General features: G+C 40.9%; 2 protein-coding genes across 6 annotated transcripts; one reads left to right on the top strand and one right to left on the bottom strand.

Moving 5' to 3' along the window:
• The first annotated feature begins 1,005 nt into the window (after positions 1-1,005).
• pdzph1 (PDZ and pleckstrin homology domains 1) lies at positions 1,006-13,691 on the top strand. 2 transcript variants are annotated; one of them, XM_014145476.2, is made up of 13 exons: positions 1,006-1,172; positions 3,325-3,423; positions 4,039-6,264; positions 6,429-6,554; positions 7,271-7,435; positions 7,955-8,056; positions 8,384-8,494; positions 8,871-9,049; positions 10,282-10,439; positions 10,918-10,960; positions 11,229-11,418; positions 11,991-12,126; positions 12,607-13,691. In XM_014145476.2, exons 2-13 carry the CDS (start codon positions 3,360-3,362, stop codon positions 12,875-12,877), a joined length of 3,771 nt encoding a protein of 1,256 aa, XP_014000951.1. In that variant the 5' UTR covers positions 1,006-1,172; positions 3,325-3,359; the 3' UTR covers positions 12,878-13,691. The 2 variants fall into 2 exon arrangements, with proteins under 2 accessions (XP_014000951.1, XP_014000958.1); XM_014145483.2 differs by having other exon boundaries at positions 1,012-1,172; positions 12,623-13,691.
• Positions 13,692-13,735: 44 nt separating this feature from the next.
• On the bottom strand, positions 13,736-17,391 carry lyz (lysozyme). Of its 4 annotated transcripts, none has more exons than XR_006758701.1 (5): positions 17,092-17,391; positions 16,751-16,912; positions 14,700-14,778; positions 14,107-14,337; positions 13,736-14,024 (listed from the first exon to the last, which is right to left on the bottom strand). XR_006758701.1 is itself a non-coding variant. In XM_014145497.2 (4 exons), exons 1-4 carry the CDS (start codon positions 17,216-17,218, stop codon positions 14,271-14,273), a joined length of 435 nt encoding a protein of 144 aa, XP_014000972.1. In that variant the 5' UTR covers positions 17,219-17,391; the 3' UTR covers positions 13,736-14,270. The 4 variants fall into 4 exon arrangements, 1 of the variants encoding a protein (XP_014000972.1); XR_006758699.1 differs by having other exon boundaries at positions 13,736-14,028; positions 14,111-14,337; XR_006758702.1 differs by having other exon boundaries at positions 13,736-14,025; positions 14,111-14,337.
• Positions 17,392-18,023: the final 632 nt, after the last annotated feature.

Below are 18,023 nucleotides of genomic sequence, written 5' to 3'. Positions count from 1 at the left end.
CTTAATGAAGCTGCGTCTGTTTCTCAAACTAGACACTCTAAAGTACTTGTCCTCTTGCTTAGTTGTGCACCGGGGCCTCCCACTCCTCTTTCTATTCTGGTTAGAGCCAGTTTGCGCTGTTCTGTGTATGGAGTAGTACACAGAGTTGTTCAGTTTCTTGGCAATTTCTCGCATGGAATAGCCTTCATTTCTCAGAATAAGAATAGGCTGACGAGTTTCAGAAGAAAGTGCTTTGTTTCTGGCCATTTTGAGCCTGTAATCAAACCCACAAATGCTGAAGCTCCAGATACTCAACTAGTCTAAAGAAGGTCCGTTTTATTGCTTCTTTAACCAGAACAACAGTTTTCAGCTGTGCTAACATAATTGCAAAAGGGTTTTCTAATGATCAATTAGCCTTCTAAAATTATAAACTTGGATTAGCTAAAACAACATGCCATTGGAACACAGGAGTGATGGTTGCTGATAATGGGCCTCTCTACAACTATGTAGATATTCCATAAAAAATCTGCCGTTTCCAGCTACATTAGTCATTTACAACATTAACAATGTCTACACTGTATTTCTGATCAATTTGATGTTATTTTAATGGACAAAAAAATTGTTTTTCTTTAAAAAACTATGAATTCTAAGTTACCCCAAACTTTTGAACGGTAGTGTATGTTTAGAACTCAGTTATACACTGGTGAGCTCTGCAATGGTCACAAGGCTGCAATAACTTCCTATTTATGTCTGTTGACTTGTCAAGACTGGACTAGAGCCAATCAACGACCTTACCCTCAACTAGCCCTAGTCATGAATCTGACCCCAAAGTTGATGTTTCCCACATTCATTAACCACCATAAATCTGATTAGTCCTGATCTGTCCAGTTTAAATGAAAAGTTTCAGCTTCTACGTGTGATAGTCCTCTTTTATTAACGATGTGATTCCGTAGACAAAGGCTACTGAATAGACTTCAGCTTCACACTGACATCACAAGTGGTTCATGAGATTACATGCATTAAGCTGCTTTAGCTGCAGGAATAGAAACATTAAGAAGTGGAGCGGTCTTAGGTGCACGGGTCATGTGGCGTCTTTGTGAAAGATATGCCCTGTATGACTAACGTTCTTCAACTTGACAGACTATTCTAAAAGAGGAAAAAAATATCCCCTTTCTGGACATATTCATTCAGCGGTAAGTTAGAGCATTTACTTGGTTGTTCATTGCATCGGAGTCTCTGAGATATAGGTTGTGTATGCCAGGAATGCATATAGCTCACCTGAGAATGTAACGGAAGGCATTGAAAATGGTCACGGAGAATAAAATGGAGTGTATTGGGAATCTGGGATTCTAGAGGAAATGTGTTTCTTACCATTAAAATGAATAACTGATTCAGTAAAGCATGCAAAATGTTACCGTGTATAAGGATTGGGGTCAATTGCAATTTAATTAAATTCTTGAATTCACTTATTAGTTGGAAAATGTACGTTGAATTCAATTTTAATTTTACAAATCTTCAAGTTATGGAATTGAATTGGAATTGTAAAAACATAAAATCTTTGGAATTGAATTGAATTGTAATTCAATATTTTTACATTTCACAGTTAATGGAATTAGTGCACAAAGTATCAAAAATGTATTGTAGGATGTGTTTTTAATCATATTAACCTGTATCACTATATTTTCGGTATAGCTAGGCTGTCTGAAGTGACATGATCAGCCTGAAAGCCTGAAGGAATTGAATTTGATTTTGTGGAATTGTTGGGGATAATTTAAATATTTGGAATTGACCTGACATTGGAATTCAGAAGAATTAACTTATATCTGAATTCAAAGACTGACCTGGAATTGAATTCAATGGAATTTAAAGGGAGAGAATTGAATTAGAATTGAATTTGTGGAATTGACCCCAACCATGCTGTGTGTGCCAGGTCATTCGGAAATAGTGATAATATATATTTCCAGGTAAGTATGAAATGTACATATGGGTGGCGAAGGCTATCTGTTCTTTCCTGGTGTTGGCTAATTCTACTCTATGGATTACGTTTAATTAAATTATTTTTTTATCTGAAAATGAGTCAACATTTTATATGCATTTTTGGTTGTATCACTATCGACACACATTCCTTATCTAATGCTGACATTACATGAGGTGATATGACAAGACATTACATTACATTCATGTCAAGCAGTTTGGCCTAAATTAAGCCAATTTATCTTAAAAACATTTTTTATAAATGTATGGTACGTCAACTCTTTGTATCAATTGTGATGCTTTTTTAAATTCTGGGCTAATTCAGTGGTTGAATAAATCTGTCATTTTGGACCTGAGCATAATCAGGGAAATGGATACCTATTTCCTATGCCAGCACGAGAGAGTGGACATTAAGCCTCAATTTAAGATGACAGTAGGATTTCACACCAACTATCACATATCTATATGCAACATGATCACATCAGAAAACTGTTAACCCACTTAACCCAACACCTAGCGAGCTTGTTAATCTGTTCAGATTTTTTTTTGTTGCTTAATGGCTAAGGTGTGGGTTGACAGCCACTGGATCTGGGTTCGACTCCCGGTCAGGGCTACCCCCAGAATTCACTACAGTATATAAACACTGTTCATTCTGTTATTACTTTTAATCCTGAGACCCAAGCAAAAATTGCCTTTTTCATTTATTTGACTTAAATGTATATTTTATATAGCCCTTATATTTAGCTGTACAATGAAGTGTTTTTACCATTATATTTTCACAACAACCAGGACTAGAACACAAAAACTATTTGACATAAACAAATGTCAATTAAAAAAAAATAAGGTCAGCCAAAGCAAAAACGTGATAGAAATGCATTTATACTGAAGTTGTTTGCTCAGTGGGAAATTAATAACCAACTAGTCAGTAACAACTGTGTGGAGTTTGGAGATTTGTGACAGCTTATTACAGTATTATAGACATTATGTCCTAGGGATTCTATCATCTTCGATGTGTAGAAAAACTCCTTTACCTACTAACGACATTTGTGTAGCTTGTGAGCTTTAATAGAGCAAAACATATTACATGTGCCATTCGAACTCCACGGACGATTATGTAAAAAAAATACCTGATCCGGGGCCATTTCGGGAACTGCCCTTGTCTCACAAACACCGCTCCAGCTCAACCCTCTTTAATCACACAGACTAATGGTCGGTACCAACGGATGCAGAAGAAATAGACGAATCCAAAAGGTACAACCCAGAAGTCAAACACACAAAGTCCAAATCACGCCGGCATCACGGTGGGACTAATTGGGTTAAACGGCTAATGAACAATAAAGTTGTTCATGATTTTGTAATCGTCTGTTGCAGTGTATGGGAGATTGGAAGCTGAGGCCTAGGGAAGAATGAGTCGTCGCGGGAGCAGGAGGAGGAACAGTCGGAGGAGGAAGAGCCCCACCAGCAGTAAACGTGAGTGGAGGTTATTGGGGCGGATCCTTTAGAGAAATGGGGTTAATCCTGTCATGGCTGGCTGAGTCACGTCCGGCCCATCCACCCACACCTTCACTATTAAGCCTGCCAATGTTTGGCCAATCGGAGCAGGTGAGGATTACTGTGGTCTCGTCTATGTAACCACAGCTAATGGACAAGAGCCAAGAGGCTCCATCTTGGAATGAATCCCACACATTGTGATAAGGTACCATTTTGCTTGAGAGAAATGCTTCACAGAAATGCTTCACAGAAAAGGGTCAGTAGTGTATATGAGGATGGCTCAGCAGCCACAAGGCCTATAAGGCGTATACTCAAATGCAAGAGATGGAAAATATTCAACCACAATCCTCACTACAATGTATTAATCAATTCAATCTCAGGGAACATAGAAAGGATCAACCTTTTAGATACCTTTTGAGAGATTTAGTTCCTCAGTCTCATAGCTTGTCTTGTGCAGTGATATCCATGCTGTGGCATTGCGGCCGTACAGTGGTATTAATAGTTGTTGTTGTAGTTTTTGATGTAGGCTACCTGGTATTTCTATCTCTGCATTCCTAAAATGTTAAGGTGTATTCATTTTTGTCTTCCTTACAGAGAGTGCCTCTCAATGCGTTTTTCAAAAACAAAACAAAAGTAACAGTGTGGTTTGCCAGGATGATATCACTGAGAAAGGAGAAATTGAATCATTACGTAAAGAAAATATTTTGTCAGACTCTGATGAAGAGGGAAAATACAGTGAGATTCCAAGCAAAGAGAAAAAAGTCAGGCGAGACAGTCAAGGGGAGTCCTCTCGAAACAAAAGGCCACCTAGCATTGCAAAGCAAGAGAACATAGACAGGGGGGTGAAATTCACAACTTTGGTAACCATTGACGATTTGCAACCATCATCTTCAAAAATCATCTTTCAGCACTCTCGTATTGGCTCGAACATGAAGTTTGAAATTCAAGAAATTCTACAGTCCGATAACTCAGGGATCAAGACAGTATATGTGTTCGAAAGTCAACAGGGGGCTACTGGAGAGCCTTGTGTCCAGAGTCAACGTGAGAAGAGACTCAGTCCAAATAATGATTTAATTCAGCAGTCATGGACTCTAAACCCAAATGTAAACATCACAGTGCACAGTCAAAACAGGAAGCACAACTACGAATTTAGCATTCCAGAAAGCAGCAAGGATGCAAGGGTCACAGCAAGACATAGCATTGCCTCAAGGTGTTGTGGGGAATTGGCCTGCCGCAAAAGCTGCTGTGATGATCAATTTGCTTTTCACCGTTCGCCCAGCAACAATGACACCGACTTCACAATGGCAGGTGGGTCCTCCAGCCCATCCCCTTTGCCTGACTTCTGGAAAAGCACAGATGCACTGTGTGACATTCCCCCACCATGTGAGTTTTCCGACCGTAAATATGAACCCCTGGCAGACCTTACCGAAGACATAGCTTCCTGTCAGATTGGAGCTTGTTGTACTATGGACAAACAGCAATGGGTATTCAGTCCACCACCCTCCATGAGGCACCATAAAGACTCTGGTTGCCCCTACTCACTTGATGGTGAAGACAGTGCCCATTTGGCATCTTTCTTCGACAGCGTATCGGAATCAGACAACTATGAACCCATGTTCATGAGACCACCATTGTCAGTAAGCAGGTCCAGTTACACCAAAGACTTCATCCAAAACCACGAGATGAAGACCCAGATGCGTAACAATAGCATAGCTACCGTAGAATGCAAAACCTGCTTGTCGTCCAGTTATCTACAAAAGCCGACGAAGAGGCGGCGGACTTTCCCAGGAGTGAAAGAAGAACCAAGTCAAATGCAGGAGGGCCTACCTTCGTGGGAGGGAAGGGAGTCCTTTTCGTCTGGCACCATCTCCTCTTACATGATGGAGTCCCTTCCGCTCCAAGCAGAGAGACTAAGGAGACTGACAGCAGACCACCAGGAAGATGAGAGGCTTTGTCCCTTTAGTGCATTGAGTTGTAAATCCTCCCAAAGCAGCTGCAGTTACAGACCCAGCTCCAGCAATGTAAACAGCCACCTCGAGCCACAGCAACAACTGATCAATCCGTCATACGCATCTACGTCCGTGGAGGCTGTACAGGAGGTCTTCCAGTTACCAGAGCCAAGGCACCTACCATGTGAAGAACCCAGAGGACCCGACCTGGACTTCGGAGGGAATGCATTGGCGGACATGGCTTTTGGAGTGGAGCAGATCGAAGTGGCAGAGAGCGGCTTTGATGAAGACATGGGGGAAGTGGAGGACCACAGCCTAGATCCCACGATGGAGGAGCTCACTCAGAGGGACCTGCTTGTTCAGGTCCTCCCTCCCTCCCCTTCCAAACTGTCATCCGAAGAGAATTCAGTTACCGATCTTCAATCCATGCGGCGAAGAGGATCAGTCATGGCCATAACAACAGGGGGCACTGAGCAAAGGTTCTTGCAGAGTGTCTCCAAACTAGCAGAGAGCGCAGCTCTGAATAGTCCCCACTGGGACGCCTTCAACGTAATCCCAGAGGCACGGTCTGTGTTCCCCATACTGAACATGGAGATGGACTCAAGAATCACAAGTAAAGCTACAGAGGAAGTTAGACTAACCCCGAAAAGGTCTCTTACTGTAAGAGCTAGCATCTCCAGCCCTACTCTTTCACAGATTGAGGAGGGGAAAGAACCTCCTTCAAAATACAAGATTGTAGAGGATTCAGGCATGGAAATTGCAGAGGCACCCAGTCCAGATCATGAATCTCAAGACCAAGAGACAGAAAGCAAGTGGAAGCCCAAGCTATATCAGTCAGATTCTACAGCGGAAAAACAAAGTGTGTCCAAATGTGAGTTGTACCAATCTCACGTTTTTCACTAATCATAGCCTAAGACATTGATTCCAAATCCTCACTTGTCCCAGAGGGACCACCAGTTTCAATCATTTGGTTTAGAGGATATAGGGGGGTCAGAAAGTGTTCTCATATGGGTATCCTTTATTTATTTTCTGAAGCCTCCTTAGAGGTCAAGGACAACGGCCCCGAGCACTGGGCTAAGAGACGGAATCTCTTCAAGGACAGCAAGCAATGGAGCTCTGTAGGAGGAAGCTCCATAACCAGCAGCATCAATGAGGAGTCAGGTAGGCACGCTAATGTCCCCTAATCTACAACCAGACACAGCTTTAATTTGTTGGTCTATAACCAGCCACAACACAGATATTGAGTGGTATGCCTTTATTGCTATGACCAGACATAACAAGGCAATCAGAACTGTATGAACAGGAGGTAGAATATGATATAAGTTGTATTTTAGGCGTGTCAGCGATACCATAGGTTTTCACAATTGGGATGTAGTCATTGTAAATCTATTGTAGGTATTTCAGAAAAGGGAAGGCAATGGCATCTCCCATAAATAAGCACAACAACGCTTTAACTTCATGCTCTTTTTTATTTCAAAAAAGCTTATGTGTTTTGACTTTTGTCAGCAGGTGCAATCTGGAAAAAAACACAACAACAATTCCACCTACTTTACTATTTGTTGTTTTTCAGATTGCACCTGCTGACGGAAGGCCTACGTTCCTACAAAGAAAGGTGCCCAACACCCCTCCCCCCCCAAAAAAGCAAGCTTTGACGAAGTCGAAAGTTGAAATGCGCCCACTTTTTAAAAATAAAACAGAACTCCGTGAACTAAACATGTTGTTGTTGTTGTGGTTATTTATGGCAGATGCTATCACTTTGACTTTTCTGGAATACCGGAACCAATGATGTATAAGTCATTAACAGAAAACTTGTTTCTGAAAACTAGTAATGGGATGTCATGTCATGTCATTCTATGTGTGCTTATGTCACTGTGTAGGAATTTCAGAAGACAGTCGTTCTGTTGACATGGCTGCAAGGGACCTTGGAGATAAGGGTTTCTACACAGAAACCTTCCACTGTGCGTCTTGGATTTACAGTGGAGACGAAGTCAGTCCGACTGCTGGGCCAGTTCCTCCTGGTCTCCAACCTCGAACTGTCACAAGTAGGACACCTTTCTACATTTCTTACATCACGGTGTTGGGGCCTTCTCCAATAAAGTCAGTCAGTTCAGAGATTGAAAATCAGTTAACAAATTAAAATCTTCTTTAAGAAAATAATCAACGTGCAAGAGTTTGGCGTAGCGTTCTAAGCTCCCAACTCTGGCCGATGTATACCACCTGGCGACAGAGGTTTGTCTATGGCCATACTATTCGTCTCCCTCTCTACCTTTCCCGCTGTACTGTCAAGAAAATGTTACTAAAATATCTAAGGAGGTCCTGTAAAACAAAAACAACTACTACCTCTACTGATGTTACTTCTACATGCACATGCTAGTCATTTAGCAGACGCTCTTATCCAGAGCGACTTGCAATAGTGAGTGCATACATTTTCATATTTTTACTACTACTACTACTACTCCTACCACCACCAATGTTCTTTATGTTATCAACAATTTAATAGATCTCATGAAGGTGAAAACATAGATGGACCATTCTTACTTAATTGGTTCTTCTCTCTGCAGTTCGTGAGAGGACGGTCAAGATTTGGAAAGGAATGGGAGAGTACCCCTGGGGGTTCAGAATACAGTTTTCCAAACCTATTGTGGTCACAGAGGTCGACACAAGTAAGTCCACTTGTGTACCGTATTTGTACTATGTGCAACTTATCATGCTAATAAATGCACAGCAACGGTTACTCAGACAATATTTTCAATTGTATTGTTTGCTTGATAAAGATGCAGTTTGCTCAACAAAGAATTTGCTATCCTTTTAAAAGAGACTGATTAGTATATTTTTCATTTTAAGGCGGACATTTTGTGTCACTGCAGAAATTGTCAAGCAGTTTGATGTTTTTGACAGATATTATCACTGCTGCAAGTGTCCGTTGGCAGTATTTAGCAAACCACACTGCTAGCTCAGCTGTAAGCCAAGCTCCTCCCTTCTGGTTTCAGATGGAGCAGCCGAGGAGGCGGGGCTATTGGTGGGAGATTTCGTCATGGCCGTCAATGGGATCGATGTCACCAGTATCCCCCACTCTGAGGCAGCTGACCTGGCAAGACAAGGTAAGAATAATATAGGCCAACATGTTAACTGTTAGATCATGGTACTGCACATGTATGTAGTTAGAATTTGCTATAAAGGATAATGCACCACAGGAGGTTGGTGATACCTTAATTTGGGAGGACAGGCTCGTGGTAATGGCTGGAGCGGAATCTCTGGAATGGTTCTGAAATACATGCCATTCCATTCGCTCCTATCCAGCCATTACTTTGAGCCGTCCTCCCCTCAGCAGCCTCCTGTGGAGTGCCCATCAGGTACCTCTTCACAAGCCAAAATTGACTTAAAGGACAGCATATACTGACAAACACTTTGCTATCATGTTTAGTTGTTTTAGTATGTGATTGAGAATGGGATCCCCTATTATTTGGTTTTTGATAGGCCCAGACCTCCTGACTATGACCATTGGCTCAGACATCGGTCGAGGCCCCAACACCCCCAGACCTACCTGCCGGGGCTACCTCCATAAACGCACCCAGTCTGGCCTGATTAAGGGTTGGAGAAGGAGGTGGTTCGTGCTCAGACATGACTGCTGCCTGTACTACTACAGACATAAAAAGGTGAGCACAGCATCCTGGTAACTCGTCACGTGCCTTTAGAGAAACTACACTACTGTGTTTTGGATCTAAAAGGGACATTTCAAATTCAAAGTTTGTCAGACATTTTGCATACATCATAATTGCTCTTCGGTCAAGCTGTTTTATGTTCCACACTATGTGTTGTGTAAATGCCCCTGTAGGACAACATTACATATGAGGTGAACTATCCCTACTTTCTTCCACAACAATATTCTCCCAGAAGTTTCATTTAGAAAAGGTGAATTGGGCCTGGAAATCAATTAACAGGAAGTCACGTATGATATTAGTTTTCTTTGAAGGGCCTACAGTAACTATGACATGTGTGGATTGTGGTATTCTCTTTAAGTGGATGAAAGAGTGTCCAGATAAACATGGCTTAACAGTCATCATCAAGACACCACTCCTTCACTCTAACAGTCATCATCAAGACACCAATCCTTCACTCTAACAGTCATCCTCAAGACACCACTCCTTCACTCTAACAGTCATCCTCAAGACACCACTCCTTCACTCTAACAGTCATCCTCAAGACACCACTCCTTCACTCTAACAGTCATCATCAAGACACCACTCCTTCACTCTAACAGTCATCCTCAAGACACCACTCCTTCACTCTAACAGTCATCCTCAAGACACCACTCCTTCACTCTAACAGTCATCCTCAAGACACCACTCCTACACTCTAACAGTCATCCTCAAGACACCACTCCTTCACTCTAACAGTCATCCTCAAGACACCACTCCTTCACTCTAACAGTCATCCTCAAGACACCACTCCTTCACTCTAACAGTCATCCTCAAGACACCACTCCTTCACTCTAACAGTCATCCTCAAGACACCACTCCTTCAAACTAACAGTCATCCTCAAGGCACCACTCCTTCACTCTAACAGTCATCCTCAAGACACCACTCCTTCACTCTAACAGTCATCCTCAAGACACCACTCCTTCACTCTAACAGTCATCCTCAAGACACCACTCCTTCAATCTAACAGTCATCCTCAAGACACCACTCCTTCACTCTAACAGTCATCCTCAAGACACCACTCCTTCAAACTAACAGTCATCCTCAAGACACCACTCTAACAGTCATCCTCAAGACACCACTCCTTCACTTTAATAGTCATCCTCAAGACACCACTCTAACAGTCATCATCAAGACACCAACTATTCACTTACAATCTCCACTGACAGCCAGTGTATTTCTGTTGCAGGATGAGGGGAGGAAGCGAGCTCTGTCATCTTTTAAGCTAGAGGGAGCAGATGTTGCAGGGGACCCCTCGCTGGGGAAACCCTTTGTGTTCAAGTGCTGCCCCCTGTCTGCCAACCGAGTGTACTACTTCTCTGCTACATCCAACCTGGAGATGAAAAGGTATCGATAAAGTAGTAGTCCTTGCATAGTGTTTATTGCATTTTTATGTAGTTTTGTGTATGACCAGACTAATTTCAGATAGAAATGCATGTTATAGATCTATCATTCATTCTCATTAAAAGAAAGTATGATAAGGTGCTAGATCTATTCTATGTGCCGTATTTCTACGCTTCTTCTCCATTCCTTTTTTTGGTTTATTTTTACTTTCGGTTTTTGTACATCAGCTACAACAGCTGAAAATACAATATTTGGGGTTATTGAAAATATTTTTCACAGTGGTTTAGACGGTACCATGATTCTCTACGGCTATGCTATACATTGCTTGTAGTCACAAACTGAAATTAGATTTGAAACATTTTAGAATTGTAGAAACCAGGAAATAGCAGAGCACTAAATTGTACATACAACGCCAATAACAAGTTATTTATTGAAATAAATATCTGTGATATTGCTCACCTGCTGTTTTTCATTATTTTAGGTGGTTAGATGCTATGGACAGAGCTGTTCATCCTGTAACACAGGTAAGGATTGTTGTCAAACACTGAAAACATGTAGAATTTATATCCAGTTATTCTTACAAGCTAATCTAAAATAAAATATACAATCTTTCTTGAAATTCTGTCTCGCTACAATACACTATTACATTCCATCATGCATATTTTTAACCGTGGAGGATATAATGTAAGTTGGTTTTCGGGGGGAATGATTCAGATAAATGAGGCATGTTGTTGTCCATGCTGAGACTATAGCCTATAGAACTAATCCCTGCCCTGACCTCTCATGTGGCAGAATCACGTGTGGGTGGATGTGACTCGCCACAACGCCAGCCTCCCGCCACTGGCCGTGAAGAACCCAGAGTGTCTGGGCCTGCTTCACCAGATCGACAGGAATAACAAGGACACATGGGTGCAGCACTACTGTACACTGAAGGACGGCTGTCTCTACTTCTACGCAGGCATCCGCTCAACTCACGCTCTGGGTATGTTGTGATGGCATGGCTCACATTGATTATTTTATTACATTTTACCTTTATTTAACTAGGCAAGTCAGTTAAGAACAAATTGTTATTTTCAATGACAACCTAGGAACAGTGGGTTAACTGCCTTGTTCAGGGAACGGCAGATTTATACCTTGTCAGCTCGGGGATTCAATCTTGCAACCTTTCGGTTACTAGTCCAACACTCTAACCACTATGCTACCTGCTGCCATAATGTTGACACTGAGGAGACTATCTGTCTAGGAAAATTGCTTAGGAGTTATTGATGAAAAAGAAAAATTATAAATGTATGATGATATGATAATTAGATGACAAACCATATTCTGTTTAACCCATATGTCAATGAATGGATATCAATGTCAGAGATCATAATTAGTTTGGTGTTTTTTGTTGTCAATAACTTATTAGCGAGGTTCTGTTTTTTAACCGATTACATGACATTATTTGCACTCCTTGGAGAAGCCTCCTCTGCTAAATACTGTAATATACCGTATCTGACTGCCTCTAGAAGCCTCCTCTGCTAAATACTGTAAAATATATATGACTCCCTCCAGGGGGGATCTACTTACATGGGTACACTGTGAGGGAACAGTCCTTGGGATCCAAGAAATCCACCATTGAACTGAAACCCCCTTCGGAAGAGTACAAAACCTTCTATCTCTGTGCTGAAAACCCCATGGAAAATAAACGGTGAGATGTTCACACATTTTACACATGTTGGCACATTTTAAGTAAGCATTTCACTGTACTGTTTACACCTGTTCCCACTGGGCACAGACAACATTTCAATGTCCAGTTTTGATTTACATTTGGTTGATTTGTCAACTAATGTGAATTCAACGTGAAATCAACCAAAAAGTTCACCATGTCATTGGATTTAGGTTAAAAGTTGGTTGAAAAAAAGAAAAAAACGTTGAGGACTTTTTGCAAATCCAAACAATTTTCCACTTTGATTCAACGTTTTCTGTTGTCGAAATTGGAAACAATGTTGATTTACCCCGTTTTTGCCCAGTGGGTTGTATCCTGTGCACGTGATAAATAAACTTTTGACACATTTTACACAAAGTAGACTCTTTTTGCATTGATTTAGGAAGGAATAAAGGCACAGCTTTTTAACATTACATAATACTGTATGCTTGGAAATACCTTTGCGATAATTAATCAATTCAGAAGTTCATGTTCACAGATGGATCTTGTCTATAAAAGCATCCGCCAAAAAATGGCTACCGTACCATCAGGCCGTTCAGGACTACATGAATCGACCACCAGAGGAGACCAGAATGTGAGCTCGATGGATACTCCTCGCATCGCAACCAACCTTTACTGTCCTAGCTTCTGGTTTGGTTTAACCAAAAGCATGTTAAAGGATCACTTTACTCAAAAACTTGTTATGATGCAAAACATATCATCATCATCATCACAGTTTTTTACTCTGTACTGAAAACTTGACTACTGACATGCACAATGGGATTTTGGGGGGGGATTGTATTAACAGTGAACTTATGATCAAAATACTAAAGTATATAGTTTTTGAGTGACCTATCCCTTTAATATTGGTTATGTTTGACTTTCCTTGAAGGATTCCATGTAAAGCTGAAAATTGAATGGGAATTTGAGTATTTCAATGCAGTTTAACTTCAGGTCGCTTTACTCTACCCTGAGTGTCAGTCAGTTTACGTTATCATGCAAGAGTCCAAACACACAGATCTGGGACCAGTCTTACCCTTGTTGGACGACCAGCTGTTCAAGGCATTTACAGTATGTTCACTTCAGAATCATTATTACCGGCACTTTGGGAAAACTACTCTTTAACTAACAGTGTACTTTGAAGATGTCCATAGTCTTTATTTTTTAATTTTGGAGGGAAAATATTTTTTTCTTTTAAATAGACCTTGGGAGTATTGTAGAGTATGTTGGAAAAGAAGATAGAATGTTTTTCACAGATCCATTCACATTTTGAAGTAATTGCTGCTGCTATTCGTATGCTTTTTCAACAATTTCTCCAGATTCTCACTGAACAGTCTGCAAGTATTTGGTAATTGAATGAGTTTCTGGCATTATGCATTTTATATGCATTTGTAAACATATGATATGGATGGAGTTGTCTGGAGGATTTTGAATTGTTGCTATGGGCTTGCTGTATGTTTTGATACCGTTAGCTTCCTTAGCGATCCTGCACTACACCATTTCAGAGATGAGGATGTTGGCTGAATAATAAATACATAATAAATTACATGACAGTTTGACTATAATAAGACAATTCTATCATCTATCATTGCTACACAACACCAACAACAAATAAAACATGAACTTGTTTTATTTTTATGGGTAAGCATGTTGAGCTGTTTACTGATTTGACATGAAGTAATATTATACACTATATATGATGATACATTTGATACAAAAAAACCTGATTATTAGTGATTTACTCTGTATTATAAACTGGGTGGTTCGAGCCCTGACTGGTGATTGGCCGTGGTATACCACAGGTACGACAAAACATTTATTTGTACTGCTCTAATTACGTCGGTAACCAGTTTATAACAGCAATAAGGCACCTCGGGGGTTTGTGGTACATTGCCAATATACCACGACTAAGGGCTGTATCCAGCCACTCAGCGTTGCGTCGTGCGTAAGAACAGCCCTTAGCCGTGGTATATTGGCCATATAACACACCCCCTAGGTCCTTATTGCTTAAATCTAAAATGTATCAATATGTGAAAATGTACTAGTTAAAGCTGCAGATACTGATGGATAGTACAGAATGGATCCATCCTATTAGTTAAGTCTGCTTCAGAATGGGTTGAGAAGTGTTCAGCTGCTCCAGTATGGTCTTAGACCCCGCAGCCATCCACGTAGGGCCTCAGGTCCTGATTCTGACAGTGAAGGCGCCAAGCCACCCTAAAACGTACACACACCATCATGTTGATATTTGATATATAGACATTAAATATCAGATATAAGACAACAGAACATAATGTGGAATTGAAGGATGATAGAAGACTTGGAAACGGTTTACAGTACGTAGGCATTCATTCAGGGTCATTTTAAGGGAGTATATCAGTTAGATAATTACCATGTACAGGCAGTCCTTAACATTTAAGTTCTTCTAAAAGGCGAGAGCTAATTTGTTACAGGTTATCCCATTTATACATAGCCTTGTAGAGTGATATTGGGCTACAGGTAACATAAAGTATGGTTAATTATTTTGTAACTTAAATGTTTTTGTAACATAGTACTTTCAGGGAAACCTGCCACCTTACCATGCCCCGATTCCGTTCGGGTCCAACACCACACGCTTGGCACAACTGACCGCCACTGTGATGTCATCAGTTAGCAGCTCTGTCAGAAGAAAGAGGAAGAGAAACCTTTAGTCATAGTACCGTCTGGGAAACAGGAGGAACCGAAAGCTAAGAAAACAACAAGAACAAAAGCAGATTACTGTACAATGAAACAATGCAGGTAAGTTGGTTCCGGGTTTATGATAGAGAAGTAGGCCTACCGGGAGCCCCAGTGTCTGTTTATTCTCATTTTGACTGTATTCAAATGTAACATCAGAATTATGTAAGATCAACATTATAGTGCCTTCAGAAAGTATTAATACCCCTTGACCTATTACACATTTTGTTGTGTTACAGCCTAAATTCAAAATTCATTATATAGATTTTTTTTCTCACCCATCTACAGACAATAGCGAAAACATGTTTTTCGAAATTTGTGCAAATTTATTGAAAATGAAATACAGACGTATCTAATTTACATAAGTATTATTAACCTTGATTGTACAACATTTGCACATTATTCTTTGTTTATTAAGTTGGATGTTGATCATTGCGAGATTTTTGAAGTCATTTTCAAGTCTTGTCATGAATATTCATGTTGATTTAAGTCAAAACTGTATAACTATGTCTCTCAGGAAAATTCACTGTCTTCTTGGTAAGCAACTCCGGTGTATATTTGGGCTTGTGTTTTAGGTTATTGTCCTGCTGAAAGGTATATTTGTCTCCCAGTGTTACGTATACGCTGGGAGTCAGAAAGCAGGTGCAGAAGGTGAGTTTAATACGGAACCGATACAAAAGAACAAACATGGGAAGCGTACTGAACGTGAGAGACAATCAATAACACCTAAGGACTGATGAACACAGAGGGCTAAATAAAGAGGAAGTAATCAGGGAAGTGATTAGGATTTTCCTTCAGGCTTTCTCCTGTGCTTAGCTCTATTCCGTTTCTTTTTATCCTAAAAAAAACTCCCTAGTCCTTGCCAAAGACAAGCATACCCATAACATGATGCAGCCATCACCATGCTTGAAAATATGAAGAGTGGTACTCAGTGATGTGTTGTGTTGGATTTGCCCCAAACATAACGCTTTGTATTCAGGGCATAAAGTTAATTATTTTCCACATTGTAGTATTACTTTAGTGCCTTATTGCAAACAGGATGCATGTTTTAGAATATTTGTATTCTGTACAGACTTCCTTCTTTTCATTTAGGTTAGTATTGTGGAGTAGCTACAATGTTGTTGATTCATCCTCAGTTTTCACAGCCATTAAACTCTGTAACTTTTTAAAGTCACCATTGGACTCAATGAGCGGTATCCTTCCTCGCTGGCAACTGTGTTAGGAAGGACGCCTGTATCTTTGTAGTGAATGGGTGTATTGATACACAATCCAACGTATAATTAATAACTTCCCCATGTTAAAAGGGTTATTCCATGTCTGCTTTTTATTTTATTTTTAAGCATCTACCAATAGGTGCCCTTCTTTGCAAGGCATTGGAAAACCTTCCTGGTGTTTGTGGTTGAATCTGTATTTGAAATTCACTGGTCAACTGAAGGACCTTACAGATAATTGTATGTGTGGGGGTACAGAGATGAGGTAGTTATTCAAAAATCATGTTAAACACTATTATTGCACACAACACATGTGACTTGTTAAGCATATTTGCACTCCAGAATTTGTAAAAATGTCTTAAAACATAACTCCACTTTGACATTATGGGGTATTTTGTGTGTAGGCCAGTGACCCTAAATCTCTATTTCATCCATTTTAAATTCAGGCTATAACACAACAAAATAAGTGGAATAAGTCAAGGGGTATGAATACTTTCTGAAGCCACTGTTTCTAGTTCACGTTACTGCCCCTGCCTCTCAATAAAACACCATTTTGAGGAGGACCATCATCCTTCTCGTCCTCGGACGAACCTCCTCTAACCTCTCATACAGTTACACTGCCAATAGCCCTCAACCCGGCACATTTCTCAGGTCAAAAGTAATGCACTATGTATGCGATGACATTCGGTATGCAGGCTACTCACGGCTGCAGCGGATACCACAGACGTTCTTAGCCCCCGGGGTACGTCCGTCGTCACACCAGTAGCGGCTGTTAATCTGGAAGATGCCATAGTCGGTGGAGCCGTCGGTGTTGCGGTTGGTGGCCTGGGTATTGTAGCTCGACTCCCATTTAGACAGGCACACCCCTTAGAGGACAGATAGTCACACGGTGGATGTCAACATTATCCTCAGTGTAAGGTTAGCTATGGTAACATATTTTTGGAGGTCAGAAACATACAACGATATGCACACACACACACACACACACACACACACACACACACACACATCCTCAAAGACCACGATCAAGAATATTATCACTCACAGTTGGGCAGGCTGTTTCCAGCGTAGCCATCCATTCCGTATGCCTTCAGCGCTCTGGCCAGCTCACATCTGTCATACACCTTAGCACTGGCCACAGCCACAAGCAGGAGAACAACAACAGCTCTCATTCTGAACAGACAGACAGCTATGTCTAACGGTTTGGATGAAAAGAAGAACTGTGTCTCTAAAAGTGGGATCAAGTCAACTTCAGCTTTCCTTATAAAGGCTCAGGTTGAAAGAGACATTGATAACACACTATTTACACAATAGATATGTGCCAACAACTTCTGCAAAAAGTAGTGGTTGTGAAACTGAGGGTTTTCCCATTTAACCTTTTGTTAGGCAGATTTTTTTTGCTTTGTGGTTGCTTGCTTACTTAAAGGACACTCAAAGATATGACAGTCCCAAAATGTCATAACATATGATTTAGATACAGTATTAAATGCATAGTGGGTATTTTTTAAGACAAAGGCTTCATTCAGTGTTTAAAAATGATATATTCTGTATCATCATTATGCCCAGTAGATTAGATTTTAGGTACTGTATTTTTCAGTATCATCATTATGCCCAGTAGATTAGATTTTACATTTACATTATCCAGAGCGACTTACAAATTGGTGCATTCACCTTATGATATCCAGTGGAACAACCACTTTACAATAGAGCATCTAAATCTTTTAGGGGGGGGGGGGGGTTTAGAAGGATTCCTTTATCCTATCCCAGGTATTCCTTAAAGAGGTGGGGTTTCAGGTGTCTCCGGAAGGTGGTGATTGACGCCGCTGTCCTGGCGTCGTGAGGGAGCTTGTTCCACCATAGGGGTGCCAGAGCAGCGAACAGTTTTGACTGGGCTGAGCGGGAACTGTGCTTCCTCAGAGGTAGGGGGGCCAGCAGGCCAGAGGTGGATGAGCGCAGTGCCCTCGTTTGGGTGTAGGG

The sequence above is a fragment of the Salmo salar genome, chromosome ssa01 (genome assembly GCF_905237065.1).
Source record: "Salmo salar chromosome ssa01, Ssal_v3.1, whole genome shotgun sequence".
In the NCBI taxonomy this organism is placed as follows: domain Eukaryota; kingdom Metazoa; phylum Chordata; class Actinopteri; order Salmoniformes; family Salmonidae; genus Salmo; species Salmo salar.
Note: the sequence above shows the minus strand (reverse complement) of the source record. Positions and strands in the feature narration are given on the sequence as shown.